This window comes from Ochotona princeps, chromosome 8 (genome assembly GCF_030435755.1).
Source record: "Ochotona princeps isolate mOchPri1 chromosome 8, mOchPri1.hap1, whole genome shotgun sequence".
Classification (NCBI taxonomy): domain Eukaryota; kingdom Metazoa; phylum Chordata; class Mammalia; order Lagomorpha; family Ochotonidae; genus Ochotona; species Ochotona princeps.
Genome location: NC_080839.1, coordinates 50,498,231 through 50,513,684, shown reverse-complemented (window position 1 = coordinate 50,513,684; position 15,454 = coordinate 50,498,231). Strand labels below are relative to the sequence as shown.

The 15,454-nt window shown below is 45.0% G+C and overlaps 1 protein-coding gene across 1 annotated transcript in view; it reads right to left on the bottom strand.

The window, feature by feature from the left end:
- The window catches only part of THADA (THADA armadillo repeat containing), a 332,219-nt gene that overhangs the window by 53,367 nt on the left and 263,398 nt on the right, over positions 1-15,454 (bottom strand). The window contains exons 31-33 of the mRNA XM_058668010.1: positions 1,226-1,590; positions 549-667; positions 178-250 (exon numbers count right to left, since the gene is read on the bottom strand). Coding sequence (XP_058523993.1) covers positions 178-250; positions 549-667; positions 1,226-1,590 — 557 coding nt within the window. The remainder of the gene's footprint in view (positions 1-177; positions 251-548; positions 668-1,225; positions 1,591-15,454) is intronic.

Here is a 15,454-nt window from a genome sequence, read left to right as displayed (position 1 = left end):
GGCTATGTCCAAAACCAGAACCAAAAAAGGCGATGCTCAAAGACTCTACAAGTCATATCCAAAGTGGAAAATCCACACATCACAGTGATTCTGACTGCCTGGGACGGTTTACTTTTATTGATGCCTTCCACATAGATGAGAGCACAAACCCCAGCCCAAGGACAAAATCAGCCTTACCTCTTCGCGTGTCTGCAGGTGGTGGGCAATCACTTTTGAGGCAAGTCTCAGGGCTACGCTCTGAATTTCAAATCTGGGAAAAAAGGAAGCAAATTAAAAAGACCCACATAAAATTAAGATCAAACATATTTTATATGCAGATGGATTTTTGCAGATAATCTGTAATTCATGCATATGTGAATACCGGAACTCTCTACCTCCTGGCTATAAAAAAGCCTCCAGAAGCAATTAACATTTTATTGCTAATGTGAAACTGACATCATTCTAATGCTGGAGTTTAGGACATGGGTTCCCGGCTTAGAAAGAAACGCAGCCCCTGAGACCTTGTGTAAGTTCCACCTAAGTTGCACAGGGAACCCCGGGCGGCAAACCTTTCATTGGAAGCAATATCCATGGTCCAGATCAAGAACTCCCTTGGGGTCAGATGGATCCAGTGTTCCGTGTGGGGAAGCCACTCAATGGGGTCTAAGCAATGGAGAATCTTCAGTATCTGTGAGAGTCAAATCCATGAAAAAAAGAGGAAAGGAAAGAAAGACTCAGAGGCAAAGTCTCCAGATGCCGACCAGTAATCCCTTGGACTGGAGAGGGACTCTCACAAGGTTTCGGGGACCTCCCATTTTCTTTGTAAGACCCCTGGCAGACTGAGACAGGGAGCAGCAATGGCAAACCAGAGGGTCCCAGGGGACATGGATCAGAGCTGGATGCCCGGATTCCTAGGTCAGTTACCCCTTCCTTCTGAATATGCTTCCCAAGGAGTCTGCATCCAAACAGGCATGTCAGCAAAGACGACCTTTGACACCTGCTCTGGTTAGTTCTGCTTCCGAAACATCACAGGCTGGCTTGAGAGGGGCAGAGTTAATGTCTGCCGTCACTTCCGCCACTGTTGAAAGTGTGCTTAGTCCCCTTCCAGGCATGACAAGTACTGGCCAAAGACAGCCTTTGTTTTCTCAGAGAGCCCCAGTCATTCTTCGCTTCATGATGCTGCCACTTCATGGCTCACCAAAGGATGGAAAGTGGTCAGGGATGGTCAGCACACCCCAGACTGTACCTTGCAGAAGCATTCTGGCTGCTTTTCCTTCATTGCCAGCTGCAGGAGCCTCTCCCCTATGTGGCACAGCCAGGGTGGTCGTCCCTTCTCTGCTGAGGAGGACCTTTCCAACAGGGCTTCCAGGGTCAGCGAGCGCACTTCAGGGAAAGAGGACTCCAACAGCTGAGAGAGGGAGACGGGGACGTTGCTCCGATGCTCTCCTGCCTTGGCCTCAGCTGCCCATACCATAGCCATGGCTAGTTTGGTGAGTCTCTGGAGGTACTGGGACAGGCCTGGCACCTTGGAGGTACAGGGGAATCCCGTTATGAGCTCTGATTCCAAAATGATCCCTTTGACTTCTTCCCAGAAGCTGAGACTCTCCAGAACTAGAAAGGAAAAACGAAACAAACAAAAAAGGACTTTACTCAACTTTCCACAAAAGCACTTATGGCTACTGAAGGCTCTAAATTCACTAGGGATGGGACAAATTAGGTGTCATTCCTGAGTAGACTAGCCTGGGCTGGTTCAAACTCTGGATTCAGAAGCCATTTCACTCTCAGTAACTTATAGGCATTACTACTTGAAGATGTGCTCCTGGCACCATTCCTGACATTTAAACAAATATGAACTCAGTGACTGCTTCCCTCGCTGAACCCCATGTTGAACAGGAGAAAAGGACAATTGGTCTAGGGGGCTGAGACCCTTCTCTAGCACCCCTTCCCAGAGGCTCTTGGTTGAATCCAACAGAGTTAGAGCTCATGGGACATCAACAGATGTTCTACCTGTCACACATGTCTTTTGGCCAATTGAATTCTGTACTGTGAGGCTCACCCAAGGAACAACTCTTCAGCGTCTGACTATAAGTACTATGCCCATTTTCTCCAAACAGCCCACTCTCCACAAGGCAGGCTATCCCACCTCTCACTATTCTAGCAGCATCTTTGGCCAGCCCTGGCCTATGGGATGGAGCATGGCTCCCCTGCAGGACCATTAGTTACTGTGTTTAGGACACCAGGTTGCTGAAGCTGCCTCAGACTGTTGACTCACGGAGTACAAAGCCAACTGAAACCACAGCCCTTCTTTTACACGGTCTACTGCAAGGTGGTGAGTCATCTTGACCACGTTACACTCAGTACTTAGGTCCAGTCTGTTTTAAACCCAAGTGTATCCCTGTTACGTTTTATTTCTCTGTTAAGCTTTATGGTCTGTTTTTAGTTGCCGAGATCTTTTCGTAGTCTTAGTTTCGATTAAAAGGATAAAAAGTAGCCTACTGTCTGTGTGCTAGGAGCTAAGTAAAATAAGGTCACTGGTTCTAACGAACTAATAATCTGGTTGAAAGACAGAATTTAAGAACAGATAATTCCAATAATGTCGTATAAATGATAAACTGAGATTCAAAGGGGGAACAGAGGTGAAAATACGTTAGAACTGCTGAAGGCAGAGAAGTTACCTGAGCAGGGAGTTCAAGAGGAAGAAGCAGAAAGGACCACACTGCAGCATAAACTGTGACATAGCAGGAACAGGAGAGAAGGCGCAGAAGAACTAGGGCCTTGACAGAGAGCCTCCCAGGCCACGAGCAGGAGCTGGGCCATGCTTCCACTGGCAAGGGAATGCCCCTGAAGGGTTATTTTAAGCAACAAATCCAGGTGAACATTTTCCTTGCAGTATTGCTATTGTTAAGAGGTCAATATGAAAGCAAGGCCAAGAGTTGAAGACAACCTCAGAGGCGTCAGAGCCAAATGACAGGGGCCTAAGCAAGGAAGGAGCTGTGGCTTGAAAACTCATGTTGAGGGCTTGGCAGTGTGGCCTAGTGGCTAAGGTCCTCGCCTTGATTCCATATGGCCGCTGGTTCTAATCCCGGAAGCTCCACTTCCTCTTTGTCTCTCCTCCTCTCAGTATATCTGACTTTGTAATAAAAATAAAATAAATCTTTAAAAAAAAAAAACAAAAAAAAAACACCTCATGCTGAACCTAAACTGCCACTGTAACAATATCTGGAGGGGACCGTCAGGAAGTGCAGATTACACCATATGGGCTCTATCCTCTGGAGGGGCTTAGTGCTGTCACTGAGCGCCTGACTGACTTGATAGTGACCATGAGAGTGCGTTTGTTAGATGTTTGAACTGCTCTTGCTTTCTGGCTCGCCCTTACTCCATATCACATTCAGCATGAAGTCCTTACCAGATGCAGCCCATAAATCACTCCTTCCTTCCTTCATTCATTCCTATCTATCTACCTACCTACCTTCCTCCCTCCCACCCTTATTTTTTTAAAGATTTATTTTATGGGCCTGGTGCGATAGCCTAGTGGCTAAATCTTCACTTTGCACGAGCTGGGATCCCATATGACCTCTGGTTCATATTCTAGCAGCTTCACTTCTGATCCAGCTCCCTGCCTAAGGCCTGGGAAAGCAGTCGAGGATGGCCCAAAGCCTTGGGAACCTGTACCCACATGGGAGTCCCAAAAGAAGCTCCTGGCTCTTAGCTTCAGATCGCCTCAGCTCTGACAATTGCTTGAGGAGTGAACCAGCGAATGGAAGATGTTTCTCTCTGTATCTCTTCTCTCTCTGTATATCTGCCTTTCCAATAAAAATAAACAAATTTTCAAAAATTTATTTTATTTATTGGAAAGACAGAGACATAGGGAAAGATAAAGCTCTTCCATCCAGTTTCACTCCCCAAATAGGCTGCACCAGCTGGGGCTGCAGCTGGGCCAGGCCAAAGCCAGGAGCCAGGAGTTTCTTCTGAATCTCCCATATGAATGTAGGGTCCCAGGCTATTGTTGCTACATCTTTTGTTGCTTTCTTCAGTGCATTAGCAGGGAGCTGGACTGGAAGTAGAGCAGCCAGGGCTCAAACCAGTGCCTATATGGAATTCCTGCAACACAGGCAGAGGCTTAACCCATTCTGCCATGACATTGCCCCTTACTTTATTTATTTTTTGTACATTCTTTTTTTAAAGATTTATTTATTTTTTTGGAAAGGCAGATGTACAGAGAGGAGGAGAGACAGAGAGGAAGATCTTCCGTCCAATGTTTCACTCCCCAAGTGAGCGCAACGGCCGGTGCTGTGCCGATCCGAAGCCGGGAACCAGGAACTTCTTTCCGGGTCTCCCACGCAGGTGCAGGGTCCCAAAGCTTTGGGCCGTCCTTGACTGCTTTCCCAGGCCACAAGCAGGGAGCTGGATGGGAAGTGGAGCTGCCGGGATTAGAACTGGTGCCCATATGGGATCCCGGAGTGTTCAAATCGAGGACCTTAACCATTATGCTATCGCGCCAGGCCCTGTATATTTGTATACTAAAAAATACATATTTGAAGGAGGAGAAGGGGGAAGAGGAGAGAAATCTACACCTTCTATCTACTGGTTCACTCCCTAAGTGCCTGAGCCAGGTTGAAGCAGGAGCCAGGAACTCTGAGCCTCCCATGTGGGTGGCAGGAACCCAAGTAACTGGGCATCATCTGCCCCTTCCAGGCACGTTAGCAGGGAACTGAATAGCAAGCTGAGGAACTGGGAATTAAAAGAGAGCTTTGATGAGGGTTGTGAGTGTTCCAAACAGCAGCTTAACACACTGCATCACAAAGCCCACCTCTACTTGTTGTTTATAATGTATCCCGTCTGTATTCTGTTGTAGCAGCAGTAAACGCATTGACACAGAAGAGACAGAGATAAATCTCAACTTCACAGGCAAGCCATAAAAGCCACAATCAACCAGTTACTAAAAATGTTCACTGGGCTGGGAGGAGGAGAGGCTCTTGGGGGTGTTAAAGCCCGCCCTCACCTAATGCTAGCTACGCTCTTATCACCTTGTTAACAAACCCTCACTGGTTCCAGTTATTTCCCAGTCTTTGGTTTTTCCCAACCATACCTGTCCCCATGGTGTTTTATCTACAACATGAGCACAGACTTCTTCAAATTCCTGTCTGATAAACACTGACTGATTCCATTCAAAAAGGGAGTTTCTTTTGTAGTGTCTTAGCAGATGGCCCATCAGTTATAAACATTTTATGTTATAGGACATTGCTTATATTTTCATTATTTATGTCACAGAACCCTGCCAACTTCCAGAAAACTGTCATGAAAATAACACAGATTACAACAACATTTGAAAAAAAACTTACTTGAAATTGAAGAACAGCAAAATCTGGGGTCACTTTTGTGGTGTTCAGGCTTAAGTTGTCTCCTGAGACACCAGTATCCTACATTAGATCACCAGTTCAAGTCCTGATTGCTCCACTTCTGATCCAGAGCCCTGCTAACGTGTCTGGGAAAGTGTGGATGCTGGCCCAAGGATCAGGGTGCCAGCCACCAAATGGGAGACCCCAGACCGAGTTCCAGGCTACTGTCTTTGGCCTGGCTCAGCTCCACCCATTGTGGCTATTTTGTGCGTGAAACAGCAGTTGGACAGTTTTTCTCTCTGCCTTTCAAATAAATACATCTTGTTTTTTTTTTTCTAAGTATAGACTAGCAATAAACCAAAATATTCATGCAACACACCAAGTTGTTTCAAGAATTCTGCCACAGGAGGCAAAGTGGAAACTGGTCTCAAGCTCCCACGTGGGTTATCCGTGGAGGCCACTGTCTGTTACCTATGTGGCTGCAGACACACCTCTGCTGTTAATCCGAACTCTGCTGGCTGCAATCTTTACAGAAGCAGGAGGAAGGCATCAATAAGGCAGCAGCTAGACTGCTCAACCTCATGTCATCTCTATTTTCAATGCCTAAACACCCAATTCCATTACAATTCAATAATGAGAAGACCTCACTACTATTATCTCTGGGTACCTTATCTCTACTCTTCCCACCCACTGCTGTGTAAGGACAACACTGTTATTTGAAAGGAGTTTTATCTGTCTGGCAAAGAGTCAAACATGGCTGAGGGATCTGCTCTTAACAAACTAATAAAAACGAAGACAAATTGTAGGCCCATTCTGGATAATTTTCGGAGGAACCTGTTATCTAAAAGAGAGCTATTCCAGGCAAGGGATATAGTCTATTGGCATCAAGAGGCCCACTTGTTTCCTCTGGGGTTTTAAAGAACGATGATGGTCCTTAAGTCCAGGATGAGGGCTCTACCCCAAAAGAGAGAGAGGCAGAGACTGTGCTGGGGTTGGGAAGAGGAGGAGGAGATACAGATCCTCTGGGAAACATGGAGAACTCCAGGATTCTTCTATTAATGCTTCCTGAATATGTGTCAGGTACTCAGTGAGACACAGAAGGAAAAACGCTTAGCTGTTGGACTAATGGGAGGATATGACAACGGTAAGATAACCATATGTATTAAAAAACACTTAGCGTCCTATAATTGTTAGAGGTAAAAGACAGCATGCTGGTGGGCAGTTGGGCTCTTGGTATCTGTGGGAGATTGGTTCCAGGATCCAACGCTCAGCCCTTTGCCTAAACTGGCCCAGTAGTCGTATATACAATATGCATACTCTCTTGCATGCTTTAAAACATCTCTAGATTTCTTACACCTAATACAACACAAATGTTAAGTCAACAGCTGCTCTGCTGCATTGCTTAGGAGTCAGGACAGGAAGAAAGACCTGTACTTATTTAGTATAGGTGCAATCTTTGTCCAGCCACAGCTGGTTAAGTTGATGTGGAACCCACGGGAGAGGGCAGACCGACTGCATTTATGACTACATGCTATTTTGTAACTGTAGAACATTACCTATCCATTAGTTAACACTATGAATCAAAGTTATTTTCATAGCTGATCCTTGTATGTTATTCTGAGCACTTCAACAGGTATCAGCTCATTAATAAAGTAGGTTCTATTATTATTACTCTCAGTTTTCAGATGAGGAAAGAATGAAGGTCAGCAACTTGCCCAAGGTCACAAAGGAAAAGGTAGGTAAAGCGAATACAAATGCTGTAAGAAAGCCAAAATGAACACAGCAGGCACTTCCTTGGAAGCAGTTTAAAAGGGACAAAGTTGAAGAGCCCCAATGGCTGACTAGTGCCCCGCCAAGGAGTTAGGAGCAAACATACAGAGACCTTCTAGAGGTTTCCTTGAATTATGGTATAAACAAAAGAACAGCAAGAGGGCTTAGGTCTGAGCCATAAGGTGGTAAATGATGAAATAATGCTCACTTAGGCACCTTCTCCATGTTCCTGCTTGAAAAAACTATGCTGTGTTGTATAGCAATTGTGACCCAAAGAGATACTCCTGAGCAGTTTGTCCAACTGACGACTGAGATTGACTCTCAGGCTGCTGCCCAGGGCTTTCCCCAGCGGGGAGAGGTCAGGTCTGTGAATTTTCATTTCCAACAAGCTCCTGGGTGCTGGGCTGCTATTGCAGCAGGTATTCTGAAAACCACAGCCATCACGTGAAGGTTACTAAAACCGCTTGTGTCTGAATCCCACTCTCGCGGCTTCTGATTCCGTTGGTGTGGAGCTGGACATAGATGACTGTACTCTTGAGAAGTCTGCAAGCGATTCTGCTGTGTAGCCAGCTGCGAACCACACTCCACAGGACAACATTTCACGGCTGTGGGTGCGCTGGGGAACATGTTATGTTCTTGGCAACACCTAGCTAACTCTAGTCCAGTACTTTACAGTGGCAAAGAACTAGAAAATTCACCACACATCATTATCTCTTACATAAAAAAACATCCAAGGCTCAGCTTAGCTCCAGCCATTGCGGTCACTTGGGGAATGAATTATCAGATGGAAGATCTTCTCTGTCTCTCCTCTGTATATATCTGACTTTGCAATAAAAATACATAAATCTTTAAAACAACAACAACAAAACCATCCTATGCAGAAAAATCACTAGGAATTACAATGAAGAAATAAGCACCATAAAGGTCCTTAGCTGGCAGGTAGGCAGGCAGGCTTGAAGGCTGCTGGCTCAATCTGCTCAGGTCTGTCCTAGGTCTTGGTGTAACCGTGACTCAGAAACACCAAATTCTGCGATCATGGGGTTCCCATTCAGCAAGGACCCTCAGGAGCTACCTATACCCCAGCACTACAGTGAGGGGTTGTCTATGTGGAATAGCAGCTTGGTTGGGGACAGAAATGCCTAATATGTCAACATTAGCAGCTTGAGTGACTAACAGAGAACAAAGCTAGTATTTCCTTTTTTTTAAAAAAAAAGATTTATTTCTTTTATTGGGAAGGCAGATGTACAGAGAGGAGGAGAGACAGAGAGGAAGATCTTCCGTCCGATGTTTCACTCCCCAAGTGACAGCAACAGCTGAAACTGAGCCAAACTGAAGCCAGGAGCCTGGAACTTCTTTCCGGGTCTCCCACGCGGGTGCAGGGTCCCAAGGCTTTGGGTCGTCCTCGACTGCTTTCCCAGGCCACAAGCAGGGAGCTGGATGGGAAGTGGAGTTGCTGGGATTAGAACCAGCATCCATATGGGATCCCAGCGCGTGCAAGGTGAGGACCTTAACCATTACGCTATTGTGCCAGGCCCAGTATTTTCTTTTTTCTTGCACAGTGGTTCTCAGTTCAGTGACTTCATCTGAGAGCTTTAGAAAGACATACTGGGATGAATCCCGGAAGCCTGGCTTTCGTGTGACGGTCCTATGTGAATCCAGGGAGCTGCTGGGATCCATAGCTACAGCGATGTACAGTTCCTGGTTATAAGGGTGCAACACCCACTGCAGGGTAAGTTCATCAAATGGTTTCCATCAACAGGATTTCTCCCCGGAGAAGCACTGAATGTGTGTTTCCAAAAATATTTCAACACATGAGGGGTCTTTCTTGAAAACTGCCATCCTGTTACAGCAGGAGGTTCCCATGGCTAATAAATCTTGCTTTTCAAAATGAAAAAAAAAAAAAAAACAACAAACATGTGAATTTAGTTTCATTTCTATGACTGCTTTTTGTCAGCAAGACATGAAGAAATGTAGTTTAGTTCATCAGCTAGTAGCTCTTCCTTTTTTTTTTGTTTAAATATTTTTTTTTTTTCAAAAAAGATTTATTTTTATTGGAAAGGCAGGTTTACAGAGACAAGGAGAGAAAGATCTTCCATCCACTGGTTCATTCCTCAAGTGGTCATAACAATTGGGACTGAGTCGATCCAAAGCCAGGAGCCAGGACTTTCTTCCTGGTCTTCTACATGGGTGCAGGGTCCCAAGGCTGTGGGGCTTGGATTGCTTTCCTAGGCCACAGCTAGGGGCTGGATGGGAAGCAGAGCAGTCAGGACATGAACCGGCATCCACATGGGATCACGGTGGTTGCAAGGTGAGGATTTAGGCACTGAACCATCACGCTGAGTCCTCTTTTTAGGTCTCCCAAGTTGGTGAGGGGGCAAGGCCTTGGGTCATCTTCTGCTATTTTCTCAGGCACGTTAGCAGTAAGTTGGATCAAAACTGGAGTGGCATGGACTCAAATGGACACCCACAGGGGATGCTGTGAGACAGGTGGGTGGAATGCTATGTCACAGTGCTAGCCCCAAAGCTAGTAGCTTTTAACTTTCCTTTTGGTGATCTCAGTTTTGATTGTTTTGGGCTTTGCTTTTCTTGGGAAGCAAGAATTCCAATCAAACAATCAAGTCTCGCCTCTGATGGCCCCAATGTACATTTTTGCAGGAATTATCTTTGCAAACCCTCATTAGCGAGAGCTTTGCCTAACCAATCTTATTGGGAGAGTCTGTGTGTCCCAGTATGAATGATTTTTAAAATCTAATTTGATTTTCTTTCTGGAATCAATTTTCCTTTCTTTCTTTCTTTCTTTCTTTTTTTCAGAGCAAATATATTTCTGGATTTCAAGGGAATGATTAGATTGCTAGATTCACTTGGAAGACTAGTATCTTCTGATCTGCTGTACCTTGGTTTACTGGAGAAATAATTCCAATAAAATGTCATAAAAAATGAGGCAGACTGCTCTAAGCCACCAGCTTCTTATTTTAAGGATGTTAAAAATCTATACTGTAGTGCCTGGCATGGTAGCCTAGTAGCTAAAGCCCTCACTTTGCACATGCTGGGTAGGCACCAGTTCATGTCCAGGCAGCCCCGCTTGCCATTCAGCTTCCTGCTTGTGGTCTAGGAAAGCAGTCGAGGACGGCCCAAAGCCTTGGGACCCTGCACCATGAAGCTCTTGGCTCCTGGCTTCGGTTTGGCTCAGATCTGACCATTGTGGCTACTTGGGGAGTGAATCAACAGACAAAAGATCTTCCTGTCTGTCTCTCTTCTTCTCTGTATATCTGACTTTATACTACTACTACTAATAATAACAATCTACAATGTAGAAGACTGATGTTGTGGCATAGCGGTTAAAGCTGAGGCTAGCATCCCATTTGGGTAATGGTTTGTGTCCTGACTATTCCACTTCTCATCTAGTTCCCTGCTAATGGTGTGGGAAAAGCAGAGCGTTTGGGTTCCTGTTACACTCACAGCAGACTCAATGAAGCTCCTGCTTTCTGGCTTTGATTGACCTAGTACTGGCTATTATGGCCATCTGAGAAGTGTACCAGCTGATGGAAGTCTCTGTCTCTTCTCGCTCTAATTCTTTCAAACAAACAAACAAATCTTTAAAACAAAACAAAACAAAACAAAACAAAACAAAACAAAACCCTATCACCTCTTATCATTGCATATAAGAAAGTTCCCTTACTGTTTATTTTTTTTTACTGTTGCAGACAGAAAAATTTATTTGCGAAGGGACCAGGTAAGCAGGGAAGGGAGGGAAGGGAAAAGAACCTCCAGAGAGAAAGCCGGGAGGTGGGGTGCCTCTTGAATACCTTCAATATTCTTAGCTACTCACACAGGTTAAACTGCCTTAAAAAAAAATCAGTATAGGGTAGGTGTTAGTGCAGTGGCTAAGATACGACTTCAGATGCCCACATCACATAACGAATACTTGGACTTGAGTCTCAGCTTCATTTCCACTCTAGTTTCCTGTTAATGCACCTGGGATGCAGCAAGTGATGACCCAAACACTTGAATCTCTGCCACCAACATGGAAGGCCTAGATTGAGTTCCAGGTCACTGGCTTTGGCTTGATCCAGTCCCCCTGTAATGTGCATCTGGGGATTGCACCAACAGATATAACAGCTGTATCCTAATCTGCCTTTTTTTTTAAAAAAAATCAGTACAATCTTTAAAAAGATGCATGCTAATCTAAATATTTTGAAAAAAAGGGAGGGAGGGGATGATATCATTTCCACATAATTATAGACATGGAGTTATAAGAGCATTTAATTTAGGTGAAGTCAAGCCCTTAGCAGAGGGACTGGGGGAGAGGGAGGGAGCGCAGAGAGTGGAAACAGGGAGAGGGCAGTTGTGCTGTGGCCCAGACCAGTGGTTCTCAGATTTGAGCGGCTCACCCCCAGAGATTCAGCAGCTCTGCACAGGGTCCCCCACTCCCAGCACATTTTCTTACAAATTCCCCAGAATGCTCTTGTTGCCACTGCAGGGACCGCACTGTTAAAGGCCCGTGCCTCAGACAGCCCAAGATCATTTGTGCTTGTCACAGTGTAAACAGCTGACCATGCTGACTGTATATGTATAACTCTGGGGTCTACTGGGATTTGTTTCTGTACACCATGGCCCCAATCCTAAAAAACCTTCATCTAGTGCTCAACCAAACACCATCCCATAGCTCTTGGCCTTTGCTGTTAAGTGCTGCATCAAGACAGCCTGACAGTCTTGCATTGAACTGGCCAAAAAGAAAAGAGCAAGCAGGAAAAAGCGTTGTGTCTCAGAGGGACAGACAACATTTTCTTGGTCCAGCAGAGATGACTGTGGGCCCCAGGCAGCACCACAAATCTATTTTTAAGCAGCAATCAGGTCTGAAAAGGTCCAACCAGCCAACCAACAAGAATGGTCTCACTGCTACAGGGTAAATCACAGAGAGCTCCTGTGCCAATGGCAAGGGTATTGATGGTGCCGCCAAGGAGGAGCATGTATAATGAGTGTTAGAAGGTTCTTCACTCTGCCTGACCACGTACATGCCTTTCCCTCCCATGCCTCAAATGTGTGAATAAACCTCTAACTTCATATGCTGCACAGGCTCTGAATCCTCTGAAGTCACTGGGTCAAGAAAAGTTTGCAGACAAAATCGATTCAAAAGTTTCTTCATCCACTTCCCCCCCAGCTCTACCACTCTCCTCAACAAACAAACAAAAAGAAACATCAATACAGGAAAATACAAAGTGGATTCTGCTTCCAGTGGCAGGGAGATGGTTTCTGCTTTTCCCATTTCAAAGAATTGTAACTCTGGTCAGAGACAGGGGCAATGAGATCCAACAAATGTTTTTATTTGAAATAGCTGATAAACTGGTTCTAAAAATAATCACAGATGATAACTTGCACACTATGTGAATGTTAATGTCCTGTTATGCAATTTCTGTTAAAAAGATATATTTGTAGAGAAAAGGAAACCATAGGAACTACAACAACAAAAAACCCAAGTGATTTAATAAATCTTGGCTTCGCCTTATCAAAGGGAAATTCCATTCTTCCATTTAATCCTCTGCCCCTCCCAGTAAACTGTAATCCTGACCCCAAGGGCCCTTCCAGTTTCAAACACACAGAAGGACCGCAGCAGAAGGATTTGGAGATCAGCTTTGTCACCCTCTCAGCTGGGACTGGGTGTTTATTTTTTGTCTACTTTTGATTCTAGTTCTCTGAGCCACTTCATCCTTGCCTACACAGGTGTGGCTCCATCCCACCCCCACCTGCTGCCAGCGAATGCTCCAAGGCCTGCAGTTTTCAAGCACAACCGTCCTTAGCTGTTGCTGCTGAGACAGGATGTGCTTCTGAGCACAATGTTTGCAGGCTGTCAAATCATAAAACAAAAGCAGTTAATAGCTGCCTTGGGAGACAGAAAGTGGGAAGAGCTCTTAAGGGACTGGAATGGCTAAAGATGAGCTCACTAGAAACTGGGTGGGACCAGCCTCTCCCACTTCTTCCCTCCACCCACTATTCTAGCCCAGCATTTGTCCAACACAGGGAGGAAGTCAGGAAATGATCCTGGACAAACACACAAGCCAGAGACATCAGTGACTTCTAAGCATATGCTGCTTTTGGATCTTTCAGTGAATTGCTCTGAAGGCCAGGACTGGGAATCCAAAATCTCCCCACTGAATTTAAATTAAACTCTTAGCCACAAGGGGCCCAGAGCTTTTCTACCGTCCTTTGGGAGTGAGATACAGGTGTCAGCAATCTAAGCTTCAGCAGCTGGCTGGCAAAATTCCTCTAAATTACTGGAGCTTACCTCTGTTGTCTCACTTGCGGTAAGGCTAGAACCACCCATCCCAGTCCCTTGCCAGTGCCACGATTTGGAGTTCTAGGAATGTGCCTGGCTCTGAGCCTCACCTTAAGAAAGAGAATCTAAGGCTGAAGACGTGCCGGGTACCCAGTGGTCGCAGACCAACACCAACAGGAGGGATGCTGCAAAGCACAGTTTAGAGCTGGCAAAGACCATCTACAAATCCTAACTGGACTATTGTCACCTGCTGGATGGAAACAAAACGTGATCTTTATGCAATGGAATATTAAGTAGCCATTTTTTTTTACTCTTTCTAGAAAATTATTTATTATGTTTTCATTCCCCAAATGCCCACAACATGTGCTGTTGGTGCCAGCTCAAAGCCCTGAGCCAGGAACTCAGTTCTGGCCTCATTTTTGTGCTGGCAGGGACTTAAATTATTTTTACATTATTTTTAATTATTATCATTTTATGATACAGTTCCATAGGCCCTGGGCTTTCCTCTCCTCCCTCCCCAAGAGGAACACAAATTCTTCAGCCATTTTCTGCACCTCTTAGGGTTACGTTAGCAAGAACTTGAAATCTTATGTGGAGGCTAAACTCCAAACCATTCATTCTGATAGGGGATGCAGCCATGCCTCAGTAGTATCTTAACCATTATGACATATTCCCACCCCAGGGAACAGGACTTTGGTGACAGCCCTGCTGTCTGTTTGGCTACGTTAAGGTTTTCAATGCTAGAATCCTCAGTTAAGTTGACCAGAATCCCTGTGTCTGATGAAATATAATTATCTGATGATCCTGAAGTCAGCAAACAGCATATGTGATTTGATGATCTTGTATAATTCGTTTTGATTGGATAAGGGAACTAATCTGAGGCTCAGAGAAATTCTTAAAGTGATCAAAACTGTTTGGATTGAAAGAAGTGGTTCTAAAATACAATTCTCTTTAGTAGGCTGCTTATCTGCTGTTTCTACAAATTGCATGTACCACTAATTTCTGTTAGCGAGCTTGATATGTCTTTTGCCTCTAGGATTGATTTTTTTTTAATTGTCCAGATACATTCAACGGTTTCTTGAGGAGACCATCTCTGGTCTGAAGGCTGAGCTGGCAGAATATCATCCCGATCAATTAAAAGTCTCAACATAATAACAATTTACATCATTATGGAGTTAATTGACATGGTATTGAGTAATCAGTATGTTTAAAAAGGTGCAGGTTCTTTTTTTTTTTTTTTTTAAAGATTTATTCAGTTTATTACAAAGTCAGATATACAGAGAGGAGGAGAGACAGAGAGGAAGATGTTCCGTCCGATGATTCACTCCCCAAGTGAGCCGAAACGGGCTGGTGTGCGCCGATCCAATGCTGGGAACCAGGAACCTCTTCCGGGTCTCCCATGTGGGTGCAGGGTCCCAAAGCATTGGCCCGTCCTCGACTGCTTTCCCAGGCCACAAGCTGGCAGGGAGCTGGATGGGAAGTGGAGCTGCCGGGATTAGAACCAGCGCCCATATGGAATCCCGGGGCTTTCAAGGCGAGGACTTTAGCTGCTAGGCCACGCCGCCGGGCCCAAGGTGCAGGTTCTTAACCACATCCTGTGACTACTTCACTGACATCTCAATTTTAGTTTATATACAACCGGCTTCTATACACCTTAAAATGGCTATTCAGCTGTCTCGTGTCTATTTTCATTTTAGTATTTAGCAGTTTATAGTGCTGAAGCATAATTTTTACTGAACTTGGCAGATTTTAGGGTAGTCTAAACTGGCTTATAACTCTAACAAGGCATATGTCAACAGTTGAGGTGGAGAACAGTTTTAGGAGGGGTGTGCAGAGAAATCTTCAATGCCTTAGTGGGGAGTAACTGTGTCCTACCTAGTAAGGTATATGAGTGCATCCCGCTGACTGTTTCCTGTCTGGTTCTAAGCTTTCCTTGTTGTCCTTTGTCTATCTATTCTAATTTTTTTTTTTATGGGTGGGGCTCCAGAGCGACCCTGATGGTTACTGCAAGAGAGGGTGGGGATTCAAATTTGGAGTTAAGTAAGAACCAGAGAAAGCTCCTCTCCCAAGTCCCGAAGGAAGTTAACTGTTC